This window comes from Lissotriton vulgaris, chromosome 8, assembly GCF_964263255.1.
Source record: "Lissotriton vulgaris chromosome 8, aLisVul1.2, whole genome shotgun sequence".
Lineage (NCBI taxonomy): Eukaryota > Metazoa > Chordata > Amphibia > Caudata > Salamandridae > Lissotriton > Lissotriton vulgaris.
The window spans coordinates 1,360,681,654-1,360,702,360 of record NC_141696.1 but is presented as its reverse complement, the minus strand read 5'-3'; the positions used below and the strand labels follow the sequence as shown (position 1 = coordinate 1,360,702,360).

The window sequence follows — 20,707 nt, the reverse complement described above, 5'->3', positions numbered from 1 at the left end:
TTCTTGTTTGATAAGTGCATGCCTTTTCCTTATGTTTCTATTGAACTAGAGGAAAATCCAAAACCACGTGTAAGAACTTTGTAACAAATTAATATAAACCAAATTGATCTGGATGAGCAAGTAAACATTTGACTGAACAGCTCTTTGGTTGGTTACTTTTGGTTCAATGCAAATGACCAAGAAATGACATATCCCCATGTAAACGACACAGGTCAAACAATGTGTGATAACATTTTTTACTTCTACAGTAGTTAAGTGCACTGCTTTTAAATGTATTTTTTCACTGAATAAATATTCGAATAAGTAAATAAAATTGCTGTCCTGCTACAGCACTCCAAAAGAAATCGCATTATCTTAATCCCATCTATTGGAGAGATGCAACCCCTAATGTTATCAAAAGTCATCGGAAATTGTATGGGACTGCCCCTGTACCACCCCCTTGACGCAAAGCTTTGCACTGTTTTGCATTAACTTAACTACATCAGCGCGGCGCAGATTCCTGCGATGTGCTGAACGTTCTAATGAGCCAACGGGCTCATGACGGAACGGTTCCGTCATGAGCACAGGCCAACCGACGCTCATGACGGAACCATTTCGTCATGAGCATCGAAGGGGTTAAAGCAGCTTTTCAGTGCAAAACAGTAAATAAGACAACTACGCTTTGCCCTGGTTTGCGTCAACGTTAGTGAGTTTGCGCTGGCTCAACATGTTGATAAATGTGGCCCATTCAGCTTACCATTTTTTTGCCCAATCACGGCAGAATAAATGATCTAGACCTTAAAGCCCTCATGGATTGCTGATAACGCCACTCAACAAGTGCCAGAGTTCACTTACTTTTAAAACGACACACATTCAGTAATAGTATTATTGCTAACATAAAGTCCCTAGTATTTTAGAGTTTATTTCCGAACTGCATCTTGTAGAGGACCACTTGGCCTCTGGCGAGCTCTGGTAGGAAATATAAAGGTAGAAAAGGGACAATAATTGGAGGCATAACATATTATTTACAGGTTACCCCAGTCAAGGCAAGTTCAGAGAAAGAGCTAGGAAAAATGGCCCTTTAACCATGATTTATCCAGCCTTGTTAGGGTGCAATCCCAGAATAGTGTTGTCAGAATACTGTCTGACATGCATATGCTGTCTTACATATCCTTTGCCCTGTTAGAGGTAATAAACAATGTACACACAAAGGGGATATTTTTGCAAACAATATTTTGGATACAATATCTAAGAAAATATTTCTGTATATATGATATTCTAAGAGGCAGCCCTTTTGTGAATAAGAAACAGAATTATCACTATACACAGCATAAAGCATCAAGGTGAGTGACATCGATAATGACATCATAAGTATGCAACAATATCTCCTCTCTGAGGGAATTAGCAGAATCTTAAAGACCAGTACATTTCTGCCTAATGTAGTAAGTAAAACATATCTGGGTTCACTTGTCACACTCTGTAGCAGAATGTGAGTAATTTAGCTGAAGCAAGGATGGTAAAAGAAGATTTTTGGGTCAAGGTTGCTTTCGCCTGGCAATAGTGTACTCATCAAGGAGTGTAGCTTATATGAGCTATTACTAGTTCAGCCTAAGCTGGCCTCTTTCCTATACTGTTGTGTAGTTCCTATAAATCTATAAAGGATCTGCGCTTTTAGACAATATACACTGTAGGATTGGTGTCAGACTGATTCTGGACACCGCTCACGGGTATGTTAGCCTGTATACCAGCTAGCTCACAGTGCAACTAGGAACCACTCTTACCAAGGACAGAATAGTTGTTGGCAACTATCAAACAAGACAACCCTGTCCCATCAGGCATCGTGGAAACAGTGCAATACTTTTCGCTCAGCCACTTGGGCTCACTTTGTCGCAGAGAGATACACAGAATAAACGGTGCAGACGTTTATCAATAAGCATTTATTAAACCAGTGTTGTTCTAGTGTAAAATAGGTGCGCTGAAACAACCATTAGTCCGAAACAGATATAAATGATTAGAAGCACTAACAGAGTAAAAGGATTGTAGATTTCTACCATCGTGCTAAAACAATGAATATAGGCAAGTATATAAAATACATGACAGCAATAAATGCGTACTCCTACGATGCAACCCTAACTAGATGTACCTAAGTGTACCTAGCATGTATGCAGAGGTAAAGCCAAGAATCCCTCTAGGATAAAGTCAACCCCATTACCTGAAGTAAGAGACTGTGGGACCCCGTCTTGGTCTAGAGAAGGACCCCCGCAAGGGATGTCAAACCAGTGCGTGCTGGAGTGTCTGCGTGCAGGAACCTCATCATCTTGCATCAGTGTGTCGGCATGGAAGTCCTTTTCTCCTCTGAGTACCTCAGCAAGATATGGTGTATATATACCCAAAGTGGTACCCCCTGGGGATATACTTTGCTGTGTCATGTAGGACTAGGATGACGGAAGGAATGACCCTTATACATAGTTATTATGCAGAAGATGGTAGGCCTGCTGTCCTGCTGTGATTCCAAGAATCCTCATGCATAATGAATGAGGCTTAAGCTTTTCGGAGAAAACCTCATGTCATCTTTGGACATTACTGTAACTAGGTAAAAGGTCAGTACTAAGAACTGTTGTGTAGTGTAATATCATGGGAATGTAGGTGAAAGGTGCACTCATTACTTGAGCCGATATTAGGGTACCTATATGGAACATAACAATGTATTTCTCTATTTTTATCCTAGAACTAGAGTCCTTGCAAGGACTCTATGGCCATTAATATGTTTAATATGTTTTCTGGAATATTTTCAGAATACACAAAAATGTTGGATTTTCTAGACCTACTAGCAGTGCAGGCTTAGTAAACATACCATCATGGGACAGAGAACGCAGTGAACTGTAACCCATTGAGTAGTTTATGAGGAAGGTGTGTATTAGGCAACAATTAGTCCTGTCTGATTCACGTGAGTATTTATGGACGTTAAACCTCTTTTCTCCACTCAAGAATCCACACTAAGAGTTTTCTTTATAATTTTATTACAATCAAAAACATATCCTGGTGCACCCAGTATGAATAGTGGTTACTATAAAACAAACAAGATAGTGGCAACAATATTGGTGAACAAACAGAAAAGTTAAACATAATACAACATTAACTTATCTACTTTTAACACCAAGAGGAGCCTGTGTGAATTTCTTAAATGGCCTTGCTCTCACCCACATATCTTAGAGGAACAACAGAAGTAATGTTCCCTAAAAAGACAACTGCTATTTCTGTCCCCCTTCTCAGCATCTTTGGTGTCTCCATGCAGAGCGATAAGCCTGTCTGGAGCTGCATGTGCCTTCCTTTACGGTTCTGAAATGAAAAGATGTTTATAGCTTTCTCTGGCGACCCTCAGTTTGCTGTCCCCTGGAAACAAATTGTCCTCTCTCCCCAAATAACATTCTACTGCAGCTTATATATGCTATTTAATCTTTGCTGAATATTATGGAAACAATGAATATAGGAGCAGTAGTGGCTGCTACCGGATGGGGTCCTGGGTTGGGAAAGGGGTGGCAAAAAATAAAAAGGACTTACCTGAGATGGACGGACGGGCGCCTCTCCTCCGTCCTCTTCATCTTCCGGTGTCCAGTCCCGGCAAGCAGCAGGAGGCACCGGGGACATAGGCTCTCCTGAGCCAATCACAATGCATTTGGCTCCCCATAGCCAATCACAACACTGGAAGGCAGCATTGTGATTGGTCTGAGCGCTGTGGTTCGGCACTCAGATGGGGACAGGGAGCCTATGCATGTTCCTCACTAGGCTGTGTAATGCAGCCTGATGGGGAAGATGCAAAGTGTGCATAACTGATTGGCTGGCCCAAGAGGGCTTACCAAGCAATCAAACGCACTTAAGGGAGTGAAAAACATTCCTACCCCTGCGCTGGCCCGACCCACCCCACCACTGACTGCAATAAGAAAAAAACAATGACCATAACAATACGTTGTCATTGTATTTTTCCTTTTCAGCAGTGGGGCGACACTCCTCCTCCTAGGCGCAGGAGCGGCGACTGTAGAGGAGCCCTAATGGCCATTCAAACACTTATTTTTTTGTGAAACATAGTTTACGTTTTAGAAAAGATAACTGGATGGTTAACTGAAAAAAACTTTAAAGAATATATTTAAACGCACTGAATTATTGCACTGCAAACAGACCATCATTAAACAATTCTGACTACTGTGCATTTATAATAAAAAGAACATGCATTTGAATAAATTAATATATGAAATACAATGGGGAGTACCTAAATAAGAAGAATTGGAAGATTAAATCAAGGTTTTGCATGTGTGCTAGGTGACAGAGGATGAGCTGGGAGTAAGATGTTCTTTCAAGCTTTCCTGTGAGAGCTAACAATTGCCCACTGAGCCCTGTTGAAACAATCCCTGACTGAGCAGGAATCTTACCCATAGGCAAAGATTATTTATTCTCCTCCTATGTTATATGTGGTGTTTGTCCTGGAGTGAGGAATCTTGACTTTTCCTAAATATAATGGTATCTACATACATACGTGTGTGTCTCTTGTCTGCATGATAAAGAACCTACATTTGGAAACATATCAGTGAGGAGCACAAAGCCCTAGAAGATGCATCTAAACTGCCAGATAGCTATTGGAGGGGACTAGGAAACTCATACCTAGTCTCAGCCACCCAACTAATGATATTGCTGCTTACTTCAAAGGTATCTAAAGGGCGTAGCAAGAAGTTGGGATGAATTACATTCTGAAGAAACAAATACACCTCATTGCAACAGCCATTGAAGGCAGCAATTTTTAGGGGTGGTACACATTAGAAATGTAAGGATTATCAGGGATAAGTCCAGGGAAAGATATACTTGCTGTTTGTAATTAGGTAGATATTGCTTTGGTTAATGAAGTGACACAGAAACAACAACCTTCTTTCATGAGATTGGTTCAGGACTCAGCAAGATAGATCTCCGGACAGAATCCTAGTCTGATGTGAATGCTGAGTTAGGCTTCCAAGTCTATGTTGCATAAGTGAGGAATCACAGGAATTCATGAGTACATTTTGGTGCCAAGAAAACCGCCTTATTACTGTTTTACCTTTTTCCATTTTGTTAGATTTAGTTCCTGAATGAAAAAATTCCTGGGTGCTCCTAGTGATAAAAAAATATTTTAAAAAAACAATATATTTCTTGGATCATTCTAGAGTGTCTTAACATTTCTACTATTCATGAAACCATACATTAGAGGAGGGGTCTTCAAACTGTGGGGCCCGTCCCCCAAGGTGGTCATGGAGTCCTAGGAAGGGGGTCGCAGATTCCCCAGCTTCACTTGTCCCTGCAAAAAGACAGCACTCCTGGGATGGCTAAGTGAGATCGTCATCAGCTGCTTGCCTTAATGAAAGGCAAATGCACCTTATCAATTAATTTTCAAGTGTAAAGGATGCTTGGGAGCGGGTCTGACTCTTTGTGAAGACAAAGATGTGTTTTTTTAGTGTAAGGGCGAAGAGTTAACAACTGGGCTGGGAAGTACTTGTTTTTAATTTTATCTGCATTTACAGAGCCCTTAGTGCCCCTAAAGAGGTGTGTTGAAGGGACAGTTATGTAAAAAAAAGAAAACTGTATTACATACCGTCTGTGTGGGAGGGCGGGTTTGATAAACAGGCGAGGAGGCTGTATGAGGTTTCGAAAAGGAAGATTTTTATTTTCAGTAGTGGAAGGGAGGGGTTGGGTAGGTGGTTTTTCCTCTGGTTCCTCTTCCGAACTGTCGGGTGATGAGTTTGTTCTTGACAAGGTTCTCAAGCTTGGTGACTCTTGCTCTTCTTCCTCTTTGTCAAGGCGGTCTCCCCGGAGGCTCATAGGAGGAAAGAAAAGAGGAGGCCGTAAGATAAAAGTTTGATTTAAGGAGATAGGTTTACCTTCACCACACCCTTGGTGTTGAAAGAAGTTTCTTTGGTGCTCAGTTTAGGTTTAGTGAGGGAAGGGATGGTAGTCAGTGCCTAAAGGAATTTGTGGGCGGTGCTTGGGAAGTATGACACTTCTATGTGCTACTTTCTACAACTTTCCTTGGTCAGCGTGACACGAGTTATCTGCAAGTTAGGGCTAAAGTCCGATAGAACTCTCCCACTACCCATAACCCACCCCGGTACCCCCTCTCTCCTCCCACAACCCCCCTTCTTGTTCCCTCGAGCCGCTATCACTCACCGGCTCCTCCGCAACTCTCCAGAGTTGCGGCTGCTCCCCAGCATCCTCCAGGCACCACCAGTCTTCGTACCAGCTCTCCTCCGGCTCCTCGATGTTTACTGATGGTCCTGCGTCCTGTCGCCCAGGTCCCGCGTCTTCTTTCTTGGGTCCCGCATCTTCTTTCTCGGGTCCCGCGTGTTCCACTCTGTATTCCGTACTCTTCCGCCTACTCGTCTTTCTTCCGGGTCTTTGCGCGCCAGCGGTCCCTGACTCCTCCCCTTGAAATCGTCCGTCTTTCATTGGGCTGTCGAGAGTGTTTCAGGCCTCCCTCAGGGTTGCTTCCGGGTTACCCTCAGCATCGGCGTCTTTCTGTGGACAAACAGGAGATGGGCATGGAAGTTGTAGTCCGCGTATGATGTCTGGATATTTACACGCAACCCGTCTCAATGACTCCCCCCAAGGTGACACCTCAGTAAGTCCTTCGTCTATTCCCCGATCTTCCTCACATCCCCTTTCCCTTGCAGTCCTTCTTCTAGGGTTTGAGTTTTGGGGAAATCTAGACAAGTAATCCACATTTCCTTGTTCACTCCCTTTCCTATGTTTCGTCTGAAACCTATATGGCTGTAGCGAAAGGAACCATCTAAGTACTCTTTCATTGTGGCCTTTGTTTCTAGCTAGCCATTCGAGTGGCGCATGATCGGTAAAAAGAGTGAATTCTCGGCCTTCTAAATAATAGCGTAATGATTCTATGGCCTACTTTATGGCCAGGGCTTCTTTTTAAATTGTAGCATAATTTTTCTCTCTGGGAAAAAGCTTGCGACTGATGTATAGAATTGGCCTTTCCCCTTGGGGTGTCTCCTGAGACAAAACAGCCCCTAAACCCAAGTCCGAGGCATCTGTTTGCAATTTAAAGGGACCGGAATAATCAGGACTAATCAAAAATGAAGATAAAGACTTCTTCAGAGACTCAAATGAGTGTACCACCTGGGAGGGAGGAGATTCCAGGGGGCAGCCTTTTGGGAGAACCCTGGGATAAATCTAGGATAATATTCAAGTAACCCAAGGAAAGCCCTCAAATCTTTCTTTGTCCTAGGTAAGGGTATCTGAGATATGGCTGTGAGCTTTGAGACCTGAGGTTTTATGACTCCTTCCCCAAGTAAGTACCCTAGGTATTGAACTGTTTGAGCAGCTGGTGGCTTTTGGCTGGATTTATCTTCAGTCCATGTAATCCTAACGTTTGTAAGACTTGGGATAGGTGGATCAAATGTTGCTCCTAAGTATCAATATAAATAATGATATCATCTATGTAGGCACCAGCATAGTTCTCATGGGGTTTCAATACCACATTCATGGCCCTCTGAAATGTTGCTAGGGCCCCGTGTAAGCCAAAAGGCAACACTTTGAACTGATATAGGCCATCAGGAGTCGAGAAAGCCGTTTTCTCTCTATCCTGTTTCCTAAGTGGCACCTGCCAATATCCTTATATAAATCTAAAGTGCTGATATGGCTCTGCCTATTCTTTCCACCATTTCATCTACCCTAGGAGGAGGGTAGGTGTTGAATTCTGATATCTTATTGACTTCGCGGAAGTCAATACAAAAACGTACCGACCCATCTGGTTTTGGCACAAGAACAATTGGTGGATTCCATTCACTCACAGAGGTTTCAATGGTGTCCATCTGTAACATCTTTTGTATTTCTTCCCTTATGGTCTGACGACGAGCTTCCGGTATACGATAAGGTCTCAAACGGACCCTCCTTCCTGGAGGCATTTTTATAGTATGTTCAATAAGGTTGGTCCTTCCTGGAGAGGTTGAAAAGGTACTGGAAAGGGGCTGTAATACCTCAGATAGGTCTTTTTTTTTTGCATTAAGGGCATGTCCGGGTCAATACATTGGTGAAACAAGGATGTTGGTGTTTCCGCCATGTTTACATCTTCTGGCAAGGGACCTTCCCATTTTTTAAGCAAATTGACATCGTATATTTGGGATAGGTGCTTTGCGGCATCTGTTTCGATGCAGTAAGCCACCGGAGTCACCCGTTCGACTACTCTGTAGGGACCCTGCCATTGCCCCAGTAACTTTTGATCTGAGGACACCATCATCAGTAACACAAGGTTCCTGTAGCGCAGTGGAGAAGCAGACCAGGACAACTGAGGTGGCTTATTTTGTAGGGATTTATTAACAGTCAAAAGGTAAAAAGGATTTGGGGATGTTAGGTATGTAGTCCAAAAAGAAACGGGGAATTCTGGGAGATGTAGTTTAAATCCAAAGTAAAACAGGGGGTTGTGAACACAGCTTTGTCCCACTCGGTTGTCCTTCTCGGATTTCCAAACTCAATGGTCTTCCGGCCTGGCTCGCAGACTTGACAGGCTTTCGCAGATACCATGAAGAGAAAAGAAAACAGAACAAAAGTAGCCGTCAGGTAGGGGGTTTGGACATGGAAACGGCGCAGGAAGCAAGGCAAGTGAGGGGAAGCTTTAACTGAACCTTCACCAGTGTGTGTGGCTTATTTCAGAAGCGCCCCTAGTTGCACCATTAAGCCACTAGCTACTGAGTTCCACCCGCTTCCCCCCCCTCCTTTTCCGTCCTCCGGTCCCCGACCCCAAGGAAGTTGAAGTCTGTTTCGTACCTTGTGCAGCCACGACCCCTGGTGGCCTTGGCTGGCGTGCTCGTGTTGCCAGGTAGGGTCTGGCTGCCCGTCTGTTCCGGACCTTGGCTCCTCAGCGTCGTAGGTTTCTTCTGGCGACGTCATCTTCAGGTCATCAGGCTCCGTCCCTGTGTTCTCCCACGGCGGTATAAGGAAGGTCCTCACTGGCGTCTCCTCCCGGCTCGCGATGTGTGGTCCCAGTGAACGCCGTAACTCCCTCGCGTCACCTTTGAAATAGCAGTCTTCCGGACCACGAGACTCAGTCACCTGGTATGTTCGATCAGATTCCTTAAAGGGCCAGTCCACACCGCGCCCGGGCTGTGAATACATAAGGGGAGAAGGAGATAGAAAGGGGGGAAATTGTCCCGAAACATCGTCCATGGAGTGCACATCCTCACAGTCCCCCACTTGAAAAGATCGTTCTTTAGTCTTTTTATCATACTGCCCTTTTTGGGAGTTCTCCGCATCTTCCAGATTATTTCAGACAATAGTCCTGATCTGACTCAAGTGTGTCCGTAAATTGGCCATGTATTCGGTCAGGGGTTTGGTATTGTTTGGCTCGGATTCCCATTGTTCCTGAGCCATACCTAATAGGGTGCTGGGTTTATGTCCATATAATAATTCAAATGGAGAATACCCAGTGCCAAGGGTAACAGGTCTTCCCATTTCCTTGATTCTAAAGCTAACAGTTTCTTTAGAGTGGTCTTAATGGTGGCATTATATCTTTCTACCAGCCCATCTGTTTGAGGCTGATAGGCAGCTGTTCTGATTTGTTTAATGCCTAACTGTGTGCAGACTTGCTTCATCATCCTGGACACAAAGGGCGTTCCTTGATCGGTTAAGATCTCTTGTGGAAATCCAACCCTTAAAAACACACCAATCATAGCTTTGGATATATTAGTAGCATCCGGACGACGGCGGGGTATGGCCTCCGGGAAGCGTGTAGCATAATCTACTATGACAAACACATACCTACAACCACTACGGGATGGCAACAAAGGCCCTATGATATCCATACCTATGCGGCTCAAAGGCTCGTCAATAATAGGAAGTGGATGTAATGGTACTCTGGGTGGTTGGTAACGACTGTTTCGTTAACATATGGGGCATTCCCTACAATATTGTTTAACCTGTTGGTATATTCCTGGCCAATAGAACTTTTCTAGGATTAATTGTTCAGTCTTTTCTGTCCCAAAGTGACCCCCTAGTAAGTGACTATGGGCTAAATATAGGACCTTTTCCCGGAAGGGACCTGGGATCATTAACTGGGCCTTCTGAGCAGGGCTTCCTTTTCTATGTAATAACCCATAGTTTTAAAAGAAATAAGGGGATCTTCAGCCTCAAGGGCCTTATTCCATGCTTCCTGTAACACTGGATCTTCTCTTTGAGCAGCGTGGAAGTTTCTGTCTGTCTCCCATGGGTTTTCATCTGGTATGATAGGTAATACTATTGGACTTTTCCCTTTTTCGGCTCTCCTTTGTCTCCGACTCTTTCTGATTTTTGTAGGTGGCCCCTCCTTTTCTGCTTCTTTAGAAAAAGGGGCTGAGGATAACCAGTCTTCTTCTGAGGAAGAGGCACCTTGTAACAACTGGGGTAGTTTAGGATAATCATTCCCTAATATGGCTTGTTCAGGTAGGGGCGGTATCAAACCTACAGTTAAAGTAGTTCCGGAATCTTGGGGGTGTTGTATTTGAACCTGAGCTGTTGGATAGGGTTTCGTGTCTCCATGCACACACCGAATAGCCACAACCCTGTCTATTGACCCTACGTTGTTATCCAAATCTTGGGGTCTTACTACACCATGCAAACATCCCGTGTCCGCTAGGGCCATTACTGGTTGCCCGTTTACAGATATGGTGCATCTATTGGGTGGTGGTTTCCTTTCTGTAGGGGAGCAATAATAATTGCGGGCCATCCCTATTTCCATTGGTTCCTCCTTCCGGGGGCAAAACCTAGCGATGTGTCCTATGCCTCCACATTGGAAACACTGCGGACCCATGGGCGTGGGAGGGGGTCGGAAAAAAGGTGCACTTGGTACAGTACTAGGTATAACCCCCAGGGGTTCGGGTCTTTTTACTAAAGGGGGACGGGAAGAATGATGAGTTATATGGCTGCCTGTTTTCCCGGTGGACTCTTCCCTTCCTTTTTGTATATCCTGAGCTCTATTATAGACACTTGCTATCTCAACTGCAGTTTCTATGGTAAGGTTAGCTTGTTGTCTGACCTATCGTTGTATGGGAGGGTGTAGAGAGGTTAGATACTGTTCTAAGTAGATCTTGGCCATAATCCCATCCTTGTCAGTAGTAGCGGGCTTCAACCACCGATCAGCCATATCCTTCACCCTAAAGTACAAAGCATGCGGGGTTTCTTGCGGGCCTTCCTTCATTTGTCTTAACTTTAGCCGATACGTTTCATCGTCTACCCCTAATCTCTCCATGATACACTTTTTTCATATCGGTGTAGGGAACTACCCCTTGAAGAGTAGCAGCTTGACATGCTGCCTGTAGGTCTCCCGATAGCAGAGGGCCCAAGTATTGTCCCCACTTCTCAGCCAGCCAGGATGCTGCGGTGGCCATCCTTTCAAAGTTATTGAAGAAGAAATCGGGGTCCTCTCCCGTCCCATATCGCTGTAATACTACACAGGGTAAAGTTGTGGGACCTCTCTGTTGTCCAAGGGCCTCTGCAAGCTTATCCATGGTGGCTCCGTGAGTTTGCCCTTGTCCTGTAAGTACTTGTTGGATCTTGCCACGGTCTTCCTCAACAACAGTCAAGAAGCGTTCCATCACTTTACCCAAATGCTCCTGGTTTCCCGCCATTTTTGCCAACGCCGCCTCCATTTTGCCTCTCAATCCCACTTCTGACACCACCTGTGGGAGGGCGGGTTTGATAAACAGGCGAGGAGGCTGTATGAGGTTTCGAAAAGGAAGATTTTTATTTTCAGTAGTGGAAGGGAGGGGGTGGGTAGGTGGTTTTTCCTCTGGTTCCTCTTCCGAACTGTCGGGTGATGAGTTTGTTCTTGACAAGGTTCTCAGGCTTGGTGACTCTTGCTCTTCTTCCTCTTTGTCAAGGCGGTCTCCCCGGAGGCTCATAGGAGGAAAGAAAAGAGGAGGCCGTGAGATAAAAGTTTGATTTAAGGAGATCGGTTTACCTTCACCACACCCTTGGCGTTGAAAGAAGTTTCTTTGGTGCTCAGTTTAGGTTTAGTGAGGGAAGGGACGGTAGTCAGTGCCTAAAGGAGTTTTTGGGCGGTGCTTGGGAAGTATGTTACTGGGGTTATAACAGACACTTCTATGCACTCGTTTCTACAATTTTCCTTGGTCAGGGTGACACGAGTTATCTGCAAGTTAGGGCTAAAGTCCGATAGAACTCTCCCGCTACCCATAACCCACTCCGGTACCATCTCTCTCCTCCCACAACCCCCCTTCTTGTTCCCTCAAGCCGCTATCACTCACCGGCTGCGGCCGCTCCCCAGCATCCTCCGGGCACCACCAGTCTTCGTGCCAGCTCTCCTCCGACTCCTCGATGTTTCCTGATGGTCCAGCGTCCTGTAGCTCGTTTCCCGCGTCTTCTTTCTCGGGTCCCGCGTCTTCCACTCTGTATTCCGTACTCTTCCGCCTGCTCGTCTTTCTTCCAGGTCTTTGCGCGCCACCGGTCACTGACTCCTCCCCTTGAAATCGGCCGTCTTTCATTGGACTGGCGAGAGTGTTTCCGGCCTCCCTCAGGGTTGCTTTCGGGTTACCCTCAGCGTCGACGTCTTTCTGTGGACAAACAGGAGAGGGGCATGGAAGTTGTAGTCCGCGTATGATGTCTGGATATTTACATGCAACCCGTCTTCATGACTCCCCCCAAGGCGACACCTCGGTAAGTCCTTCGTCTATTCCCCGATCTTCCTCACACTCTGGTATTATTAAAACCTACATTTTGAAAGCACCATTTTCTCGTTGAACTATTTGCACGTTTTGCAGCATTTCATCTTACCCTGTGTGAAATGCAAGTATAAAAAATGGACTTACATATTCACAGTGCTTTCTGTCACATGCTGTGACTTCGTAGCACTAAAAATACACATCACTATTCTCCACTGCACCAATCGAGATGTAATTCTGTGGTTCTCTGGTTACACACAGACCTCTGCAGTGCATTAACTAATAGGTTTTATGATGAACTATAGTGCATTTCCCACTGAGCAATAACTTTTTCATTTATTTCTCATTTACGCTGCCCGTTATTTTATATTTAGATACCTGGAGGTGAAAGACCTAAAAAAGAACAGAATATTTTGGGCTTATTTATGAGAGGCTTGCATCGCAAGAACATCACTTTTTTGATGCTCCGGTGCTGCAAGCATCTCAACCATACCTATGGGGCAGTGCAAAGTCTCCCTGCATGGTTTTGCATTGCCTCACAGATATGGAGTAAGACATAGCAGCGTAAGTCACTGTGTTGCCTTACTCTGCGTCAAGGAGGTGTTCTATGGGCTTTGCGTGGAGTTCCCAGACAATGCCCATCGATTTTGATGCTGTCCCATATTTACAAAATCACTTAAACATGGGGCAGCTCCAAAAACTGCCGCCTCCCCAGTGGAGATGTAACAAGGAGAAATGTTTTAATTTCTCCTCATTTTTTCCTCTTTCCATGTGTGCTGCATTCTGCAGCTCACATAGAAATCGGAAAACGCCCCTCAGGATTGTTTTGGTGAAGGAAGGTGCCTCTTCCCGCACAAAAACGATCCTGCCTACGTTGGTGCTAAGCAGCAATTTGTGAAGGTAGAATGACTAGAATGCACCGTATTTCATAAATACGGTGTATTCCTGCCTTTTCACATTGGCATAGGGCAGTACCTCAAGAAGACTTGCGGCGCTACCCTACACCAATTCCTCATAAATTAGGCCCTTTGTTTTTAGCTACACCTTCGGCTATACCTTGGTTTGCTAAACACTGTTTAATATAATTCCCCAACGTAAAAAATAATTTGCTGTGGTAATTGAGGGTTGTTAGAAGGGGGGTCTCTAGTAGGCAATGGTTTGCACCTTTATCCAAGTAGGGACACTTCCTTCTAGTCAGGGTAAGAGGGATACACCACTGAAAAAAAACCCTGTTCACCCCCTTGGTAGCTTGGCATGAGCAGTCAGGCTTCTTTCAGAAGCAGTGTGTAAAGGGTTTGCATATAACCAACAGTAATACAATGAAAACACTACAAAAGGACACCACATCAGTTTAGAAAAATATCCATTACTTTATATATTCAAAACAAGACCAAAACGATAAAACTCCAACATACAGTACTAAAAAATATGCACTTTGGGGGGAGCTGGCGTCGTTGTGTGGGACTTACAAGCAGTGCCCCCAAGCCATGGTGTGGTCACAGTTGTCGAAGTCAGCGATTGCGTCAGTGAGACCAGGGCGGCAAAGTGAAGCGAGGCAGTGCGGAGCCCACAGGTCACGTGCAAGCAGCAGCTCGCCTGCCATCGTCAGTGAGACCGGGGTTGCAGTGCGAGATGCAGCGGTGCCCTCTGCGGTGCCTTCAGGACATGGAGCCAGCGGCAGAGTCAGTGACGGAGTTGGTTGCTTTCCCCCCTCTGTGGCAACTGAAACCTCGGTTCCAGAGGCAGTACGCAGAGGTTGGTGAAGTCTCTGAGACTTTAGAATAGGAGGCAAGCTCTACTTCAAGCCCTTGGAGATACTCAGCAAGAAGTAAAGAAAGTTCAGTCCAGTCCTTTTGCTGCCCAAGGCAAAAGCAGCAACTGCAGGCCAAACCAACAAAGCAACAACACAGCAAAGATGCAGTACTCCTCCTGGCAGTTCTTCCAGCTCTTCTTCTTGGCAGGTTCCTTGATTCCAGCAAGTTCTAAAGTTCTGGAGTCAGGACCCCAATAGTTATACTCTGTTTCTCTTTGTGCTTTTGGGCAGAGAGTGCCTGTGCCTAGTCCAAACCAGTTCCATTCTGTCTCGCCCAACTTCCTGGCAGGAGGTAGAGACAGCATTGTCCAAGGCAGACCGGGCCCTTTCGGTGCAAGGAAATCCCTCCCACTACTATAAATACAGCCCAGGTCTATTCAGCCCAGCCCCGACTCATCCAGGAAAGGCAGGACACACCTTGACATCCCCAGTGGCTGTCTGATGAGAATGCACATCCCCAGCCCCTGTCACTCCAAAGCCAGACAGTCAATCCACAAACCCAGCAGAGGTACACAGGATGGCTAAGAAAGAAAATACCTATTTTCTAAAAGTGTTATTTTCAAACACAGAACATTTAAATAATCTTTACTAAACAATGCTTTTTTATATTCTGAGTTAAGGCACACTAAACCCCATTTCTCTATCTTGTCCCAATAGGAAAATATGCTTTGAAGATGTTATTATTAAGCTCCCATTCTATCCTGTGGGACAGATAGCATTTCCATTGTGAAAAATGAAACACACTGTAATTCACTACCAGGACATGTCACACACACCATTACATGTCCTACCTTTAATATACACAACATCCTGACCACATTGGGTACCTTGGGCCTACCTTAGGGGTGACTTACATGTAAGAAAAGTGAAGATTAGGGCCTGACAAGTGGGTGCACTTGCCAGGTTGACATGGCAGTTACAAACCGCGCAGAAACTGCAGTGGCAGGTCTGATAACCCGTTTTAGGGCAGTATGGGTGAGTGACACAATCAGTACTGCAGGCCCACCAGCAGCATTTGATTTACAGGCCCTGGCACCCTCAGTGCACTTTACAAGGGACTTACTAGTAAGTCAAATCATGGAAACACCAATCCATAATACAGTTTTCAATAGGAGCACTTGCACTTTAACACTGAACAGCCGTGAGAAAGTACGCAGAGACACTGAACCAGCAAAAACAGAGTCAAAACTAGAAGGTCAGAAAGGAAAAAAACAGGGGAAACATGCCAAAAGATGCCAGGTTTAACAGGGGCAAGTATGGTTGTCGATAGATGTTGATGATGAGGAGAACCAGTTTCCAGAAAGTTTTGTCAGAAGGGGTGCTCACGCCTAAAAAGGTTTGACAATGGGGTCTTGACATCAGAAAGTTTGAAGACCCCTGCATTAGAGGATTTAGCACTCATATTTAAGACTGAAATCACGAACCCCGGCAATCTTATAGCATTTCCCTATTGAGAACAAACACACACTCCCTAATAGTTGGCAGAATTTGTTCACCATGAGCTTGGCTGAGGCAACTTGTTTTACTAGAGAAGTGCCATAGTGAACAGAACCATATCCACATTTCATAACTAATGTTAATTTCTACTAATCACCTGTACTAACCAGTTAATTCTGAATCCCTATCACTCGCTTACATTGCTTAGTGTATAATACTCACATCTTAATTTGCTTGTATGTCATAAACGATTTATAGAAGCCAAATGGCTCTGCTAACACGTACTGAACTCGGTCATTATAATCACAACTGCCCGGTATTGGAATCACAGGTCTTGATTAATTTAACCATCATGTGCAGCATGATGTAATTATGTGCTTTCATCTGCAGAACATATAAACCTATATTAACGCTACAAATAAAATACACTGAACTATTTAACCAAAGTCAGGTAAGCCACTTTTCGAATTCAGTGACGGCATCCATCCCCATCTAGTCAAACATAATGCTTCTACACATGAAAGCAATAAAGATTTCAGCCTATGTAACATAAGCAAAATAAACAAAGATTGTTGTTAGAAGATTTCATCTCAGAAACTCCTTATGGCTGACGTTGAAACCTGTTTATCCATTGTACATTGAGAAATTCCTTTTTAGAAGTACATGTACTGCAGATGGTTGTATACATTGTTCTAGATTGTAAATAAATGTCCACATCCGTAGACTGAAACATTCACCTAATGAGATACTCCTGTTAATCACTGTGTTTTTTTTGTTTTTCAGCCTTCCCAAAATATGTCATTCGCCGCAGCAGAACTTTTTCTTCGCGAAGAAGAAAGAAGAGCTAAAGAATTTGAAAAGATATTAGGTTCACACATCGATGAATTGCATAAGAATTCTGAGAGGACACTTGCTAAATATACCAAGACTGGGCAGAATAGGCACATGTGATTTGACCTTTTTTCATACTGACAACTAAAGTGAGAAAGCAATGACTGCATTAAAACTAAAATAGCTTATTTGGGTGGGACATAAATAATTTAGGGGCTACATAAAAACAAACTGTTCACTGTAAAATAGATGCATTTTCTTTTGTTTCAAAAATGTTATGAAGAAAATAAAATAGGGTATGTGGATTTTGTTGGTTGTAAAATACATTTCTTTGGTTAAAGTAAATTATTTACATAACGCAGTAAAAACTTGAGTTTCTAATTTAAATACCAAATGATATAATAACTCTAAGTATATTTTATTATAATACACATTTCAGTTTGAATCTATGTGCAATTTCTCAGAAGCATTATTTTTCCTATGTTTAGTTTAGCTTTTGGAGCACAAAGTAAATAAAGCAGCTATAACTTTGAAACTGGTAATATTCCCAGAAATGTGAATTTGTTTATCTTCCATTATAATGCCTTGCCACTTTTATGGATGTAATTTAACTTCTTAAGAAGTTGTTCTTTTTGTGGGACAATAGCGCATCATGCTCTCTTGTTGATAAGTGCACCTTTATGTAGCAAGGAACTTGGCTCCCGATAACATGCATACATCATTGAGATCTAGAGTAGCAGATACTTATCTTCTAATACACACATGTTCAGTTTGTTGAGGAAAATGCTAAGTGTAATATCACCATTGGGTTTGTGGTACACACACCCAATGGAGACGTTAGACTTTGCATTGTGGACTGTTAGCATATTATTATTGGGTTGTAAATTTAATGAGATAAGTATTAATATGGATCTGTGATTTAAACAGCGGTAAAAGGAGAGCCAATTGTACTCTCAAAAGACTAGTACAGAAACACGATAGAGGCTTACCTTCAAAGGGTCAGCTCCAATGATATCAGGGAGTAAAAGAAAATGCAAAACAAAGTAGAAGCAAAATATGTTTGAATTGCGATGAAAAACAATGGGGGGCATCTATCTAAAACAATATAGCCATGAAATTTGGAATCTAGTCACGCAGGCGTTCTATTAATATAATTTATGAGAAGCGATAATTTATTCGCTTCTGTGGGTAGGAAACTTAATACAATTATAGAACGCAAGTGGGGAAACTCATACAGTGAATCATGGGCAGACAAGCTTCCTTGTAATAATCTTGTCACAGGCTGAGGTAGAGAACATTTAGAGCGAGCTAAGAACACAAAGTCAATCTCTCAGATGGCCTAAGAAAGGATTTCTTGGGAAGTTATCACTCGCTGTGGTCAGCTGTGATCACCACATTGATTAAGGTAATCTGTGTAGCTGGAAATATCTTGAACCGTCTTTAAAAAGGGTATAGATATTCCTCAGATATCCAAAGGTACCAATGTGTTGACTTTAGACTGTTCACAAGTAACTGTCTAAAGTCTGTGCTGTTAGCTCAATAAGGATTCAGTAGAGGTTTCTGGCAATACACCATAGTTTACACTTTTTTACTGTAGTTCAGCAATACGTTAAAACTGAATACAGGAAGTTATGTATTTCTGTTTTCAAGTCCTAAATATATATTTGACTTTAAATATAGGTCACATTTATGCATGTAATTGCTGGAATCGGTCATTCCACAGGGGCTGTTTAATTTAACAGAGGTTCCGTATCAGTGAGCTACAGCTAGAGTGAGGAACAGAAGCATTGATTTGGTTACGTCCATATATGAGACGGCAAGGGGGTAGGCAATGATTTATACTTGGGGCGTGCGTAATTCTTATTACTTGAGCATATTCATGTATAGACCCTGGTTATCCATATTTCACTTAATTTGTTTCTTTACGACAAATAAGCAACCTCTGTAAATTTGCCTCATATCATTTGACTTAGTTGAAGTACAAAATGTATTAGCAGAACTGTCTAGATATATGTATCTTGCACAACTTGTTGTACGCACTTGCGTACGCTTTCCTTTCAATTTACAGGTCATTGAAAAGTTGTCTTGGGATTATGTTTACTCATGAGCTGGTGCTGAAAATGAGATCTTGCAGTCAAAAATGATTGCCAATTTTCTGATGCATAATATGTGTAAACCTGTAATTGCAATGAAAATGACAGTGATTGTGCATTGAAATACAGATTTTTACCCACCACTAGTTTTTATATTCACCATTGATGTTAACTCTACATTAGCAGACTATCGATAAAATAGTAATAGCAATCCATGTACAATGAAAATGGAGTCAGAGAGTGGAGTTCTGTACACAGATACTGCAGTGCTACTGGTAGAAAACGAATGGGTCTAAAGTATAGATTGCCAATAATGTACCACTACCTCTAGAAAAAGAAATAAGAACTCCAGTAAAATAAAGAGAGATGTGTTTGGTGCCTGGGCAAGTAGAACATATCTCTGATGTATACAATTTTGACATCCATTAATAAGCAGGTAAAAGCTACTTAAGGGTAATCTCTCAGTAAATGGGCGATCATATAATATATGGGCAAACACATGAATGCTGGAGTACTGGGAAGGTTAGGCTTTGTGCATTCAAAGGTTTTTCAGTGATTTGTTCAAAGGCATGTGACATCATGGTGGTAGAATGAATGCAGAAAAACGTGAGCTATGGAGTTTGTAAGACCTCCAGGCGGGGGTGCTGCTAGAAAACGGATTTATAAAATGAATATGAGGTATGCTTAAAATACATCCTTGGTTTCAGTAGGGAGAAAGCATGGGAGATAATCTAGTGTCAATATGTTTGCATATTCATCTGATGAACATGGGAGATAATCTGGTGTTAATATATTTTCATAGTCATCTGATGAACAGGGGAGATAATCCAGTGTTAATATATTTGCAAATTAATTTGATAAATAACTGACAAATATTTGAAAAGTATATTAAATTAAAGTTCATTTAAGAGAAAGAATATCTATTTATCTTGTTGGCCAGACATGCTGTTGCTTGAAATATGAAGTCAACAGTTATATCAAGAATGCCCTGTTATAAGTCATGAATCAGATTGAAACAGTACTTGGTATTTGCATGTGCAAAGTATCATACACTGATTTTGTATTGAGATTTTTGTGAGGAGTTAAGTGATGGTAAAATTGTTAATATTTGTTCACACCTTGTAAATACGTGTTTACACCTTTCAACAATAAAACATGAAACACCACTTTCTCTCAGCAAATGTAATTATTTCATTATATGTTACTAAATTATTTACAAGGAGCAACCTACAAACTAAATTGCTCTATGTGTCATAATTCATTAATAATAAAAAATCTCTGAGTATATGAACAACTATGCTACCAGAATATGAAGGTGAAGAGATTGTTATCCTCCAAGAATATTTTGTGCATAATGCAATGTGGTTATTTGAGCCTTTGGTATTGATTAATACACCAGTTAAACTTTTGTGATGTTTCTTCTCTGTGTAAGGTAGAGCACATTTCTGTTGTCACAGAATATGAAATGTAGATCAAATTGTGAGATTAAGTGGGCCTGAGACTAAGATTTGGATCCCAGGTCCCTCACAGATTGTTTTGCATTATTAGTAAACAATGCTGAAATCCAAATTACTCAGGAAGCTAAGTGAGTTTTTCAGAAATTTGGAGTTTCTCTCTCGACTCCGTAAGGGGAACATTGGCCTTTGCTCGAATGAACTTGAGGCCACTGCAGTTCAGTCACCGGAGTATAGGAAAACATGGTTTGATTAATAAATTCATTAACAGTGGTGATAAGGAAGAGAACTGGGATACATGAGATAAGGAAATGGTTGACTAGAAATATATTTTCACCTCTATTTAATACTAAGTTAAAGATAATTAGGGTACCTTTCTTTTTTTAACAATAAATCAATAAGATACCATTTTTATTTTTA

The 20,707-nt window shown here is 42.6% G+C and overlaps 1 protein-coding gene across 1 annotated transcript in view; it reads left to right on the top strand.

Annotated features, from left to right (window-relative positions):
• DEUP1 (deuterosome assembly protein 1) overlaps positions 1-19,999 on the top strand; it is a 388,243-nt gene extending 368,244 nt beyond the window's left edge. Inside the window, exon 14 of the mRNA XM_086935316.1 lies at positions 16,693-19,999. Within this exon, the coding sequence (XP_086791442.1) occupies positions 16,693-16,860 (168 nt within the window). The 3' untranslated portion in view covers positions 16,861-19,999. The remainder of the gene's footprint in view (positions 1-16,692) is intronic.
• The last annotated feature ends 708 nt before the right edge of the window (positions 20,000-20,707 follow it).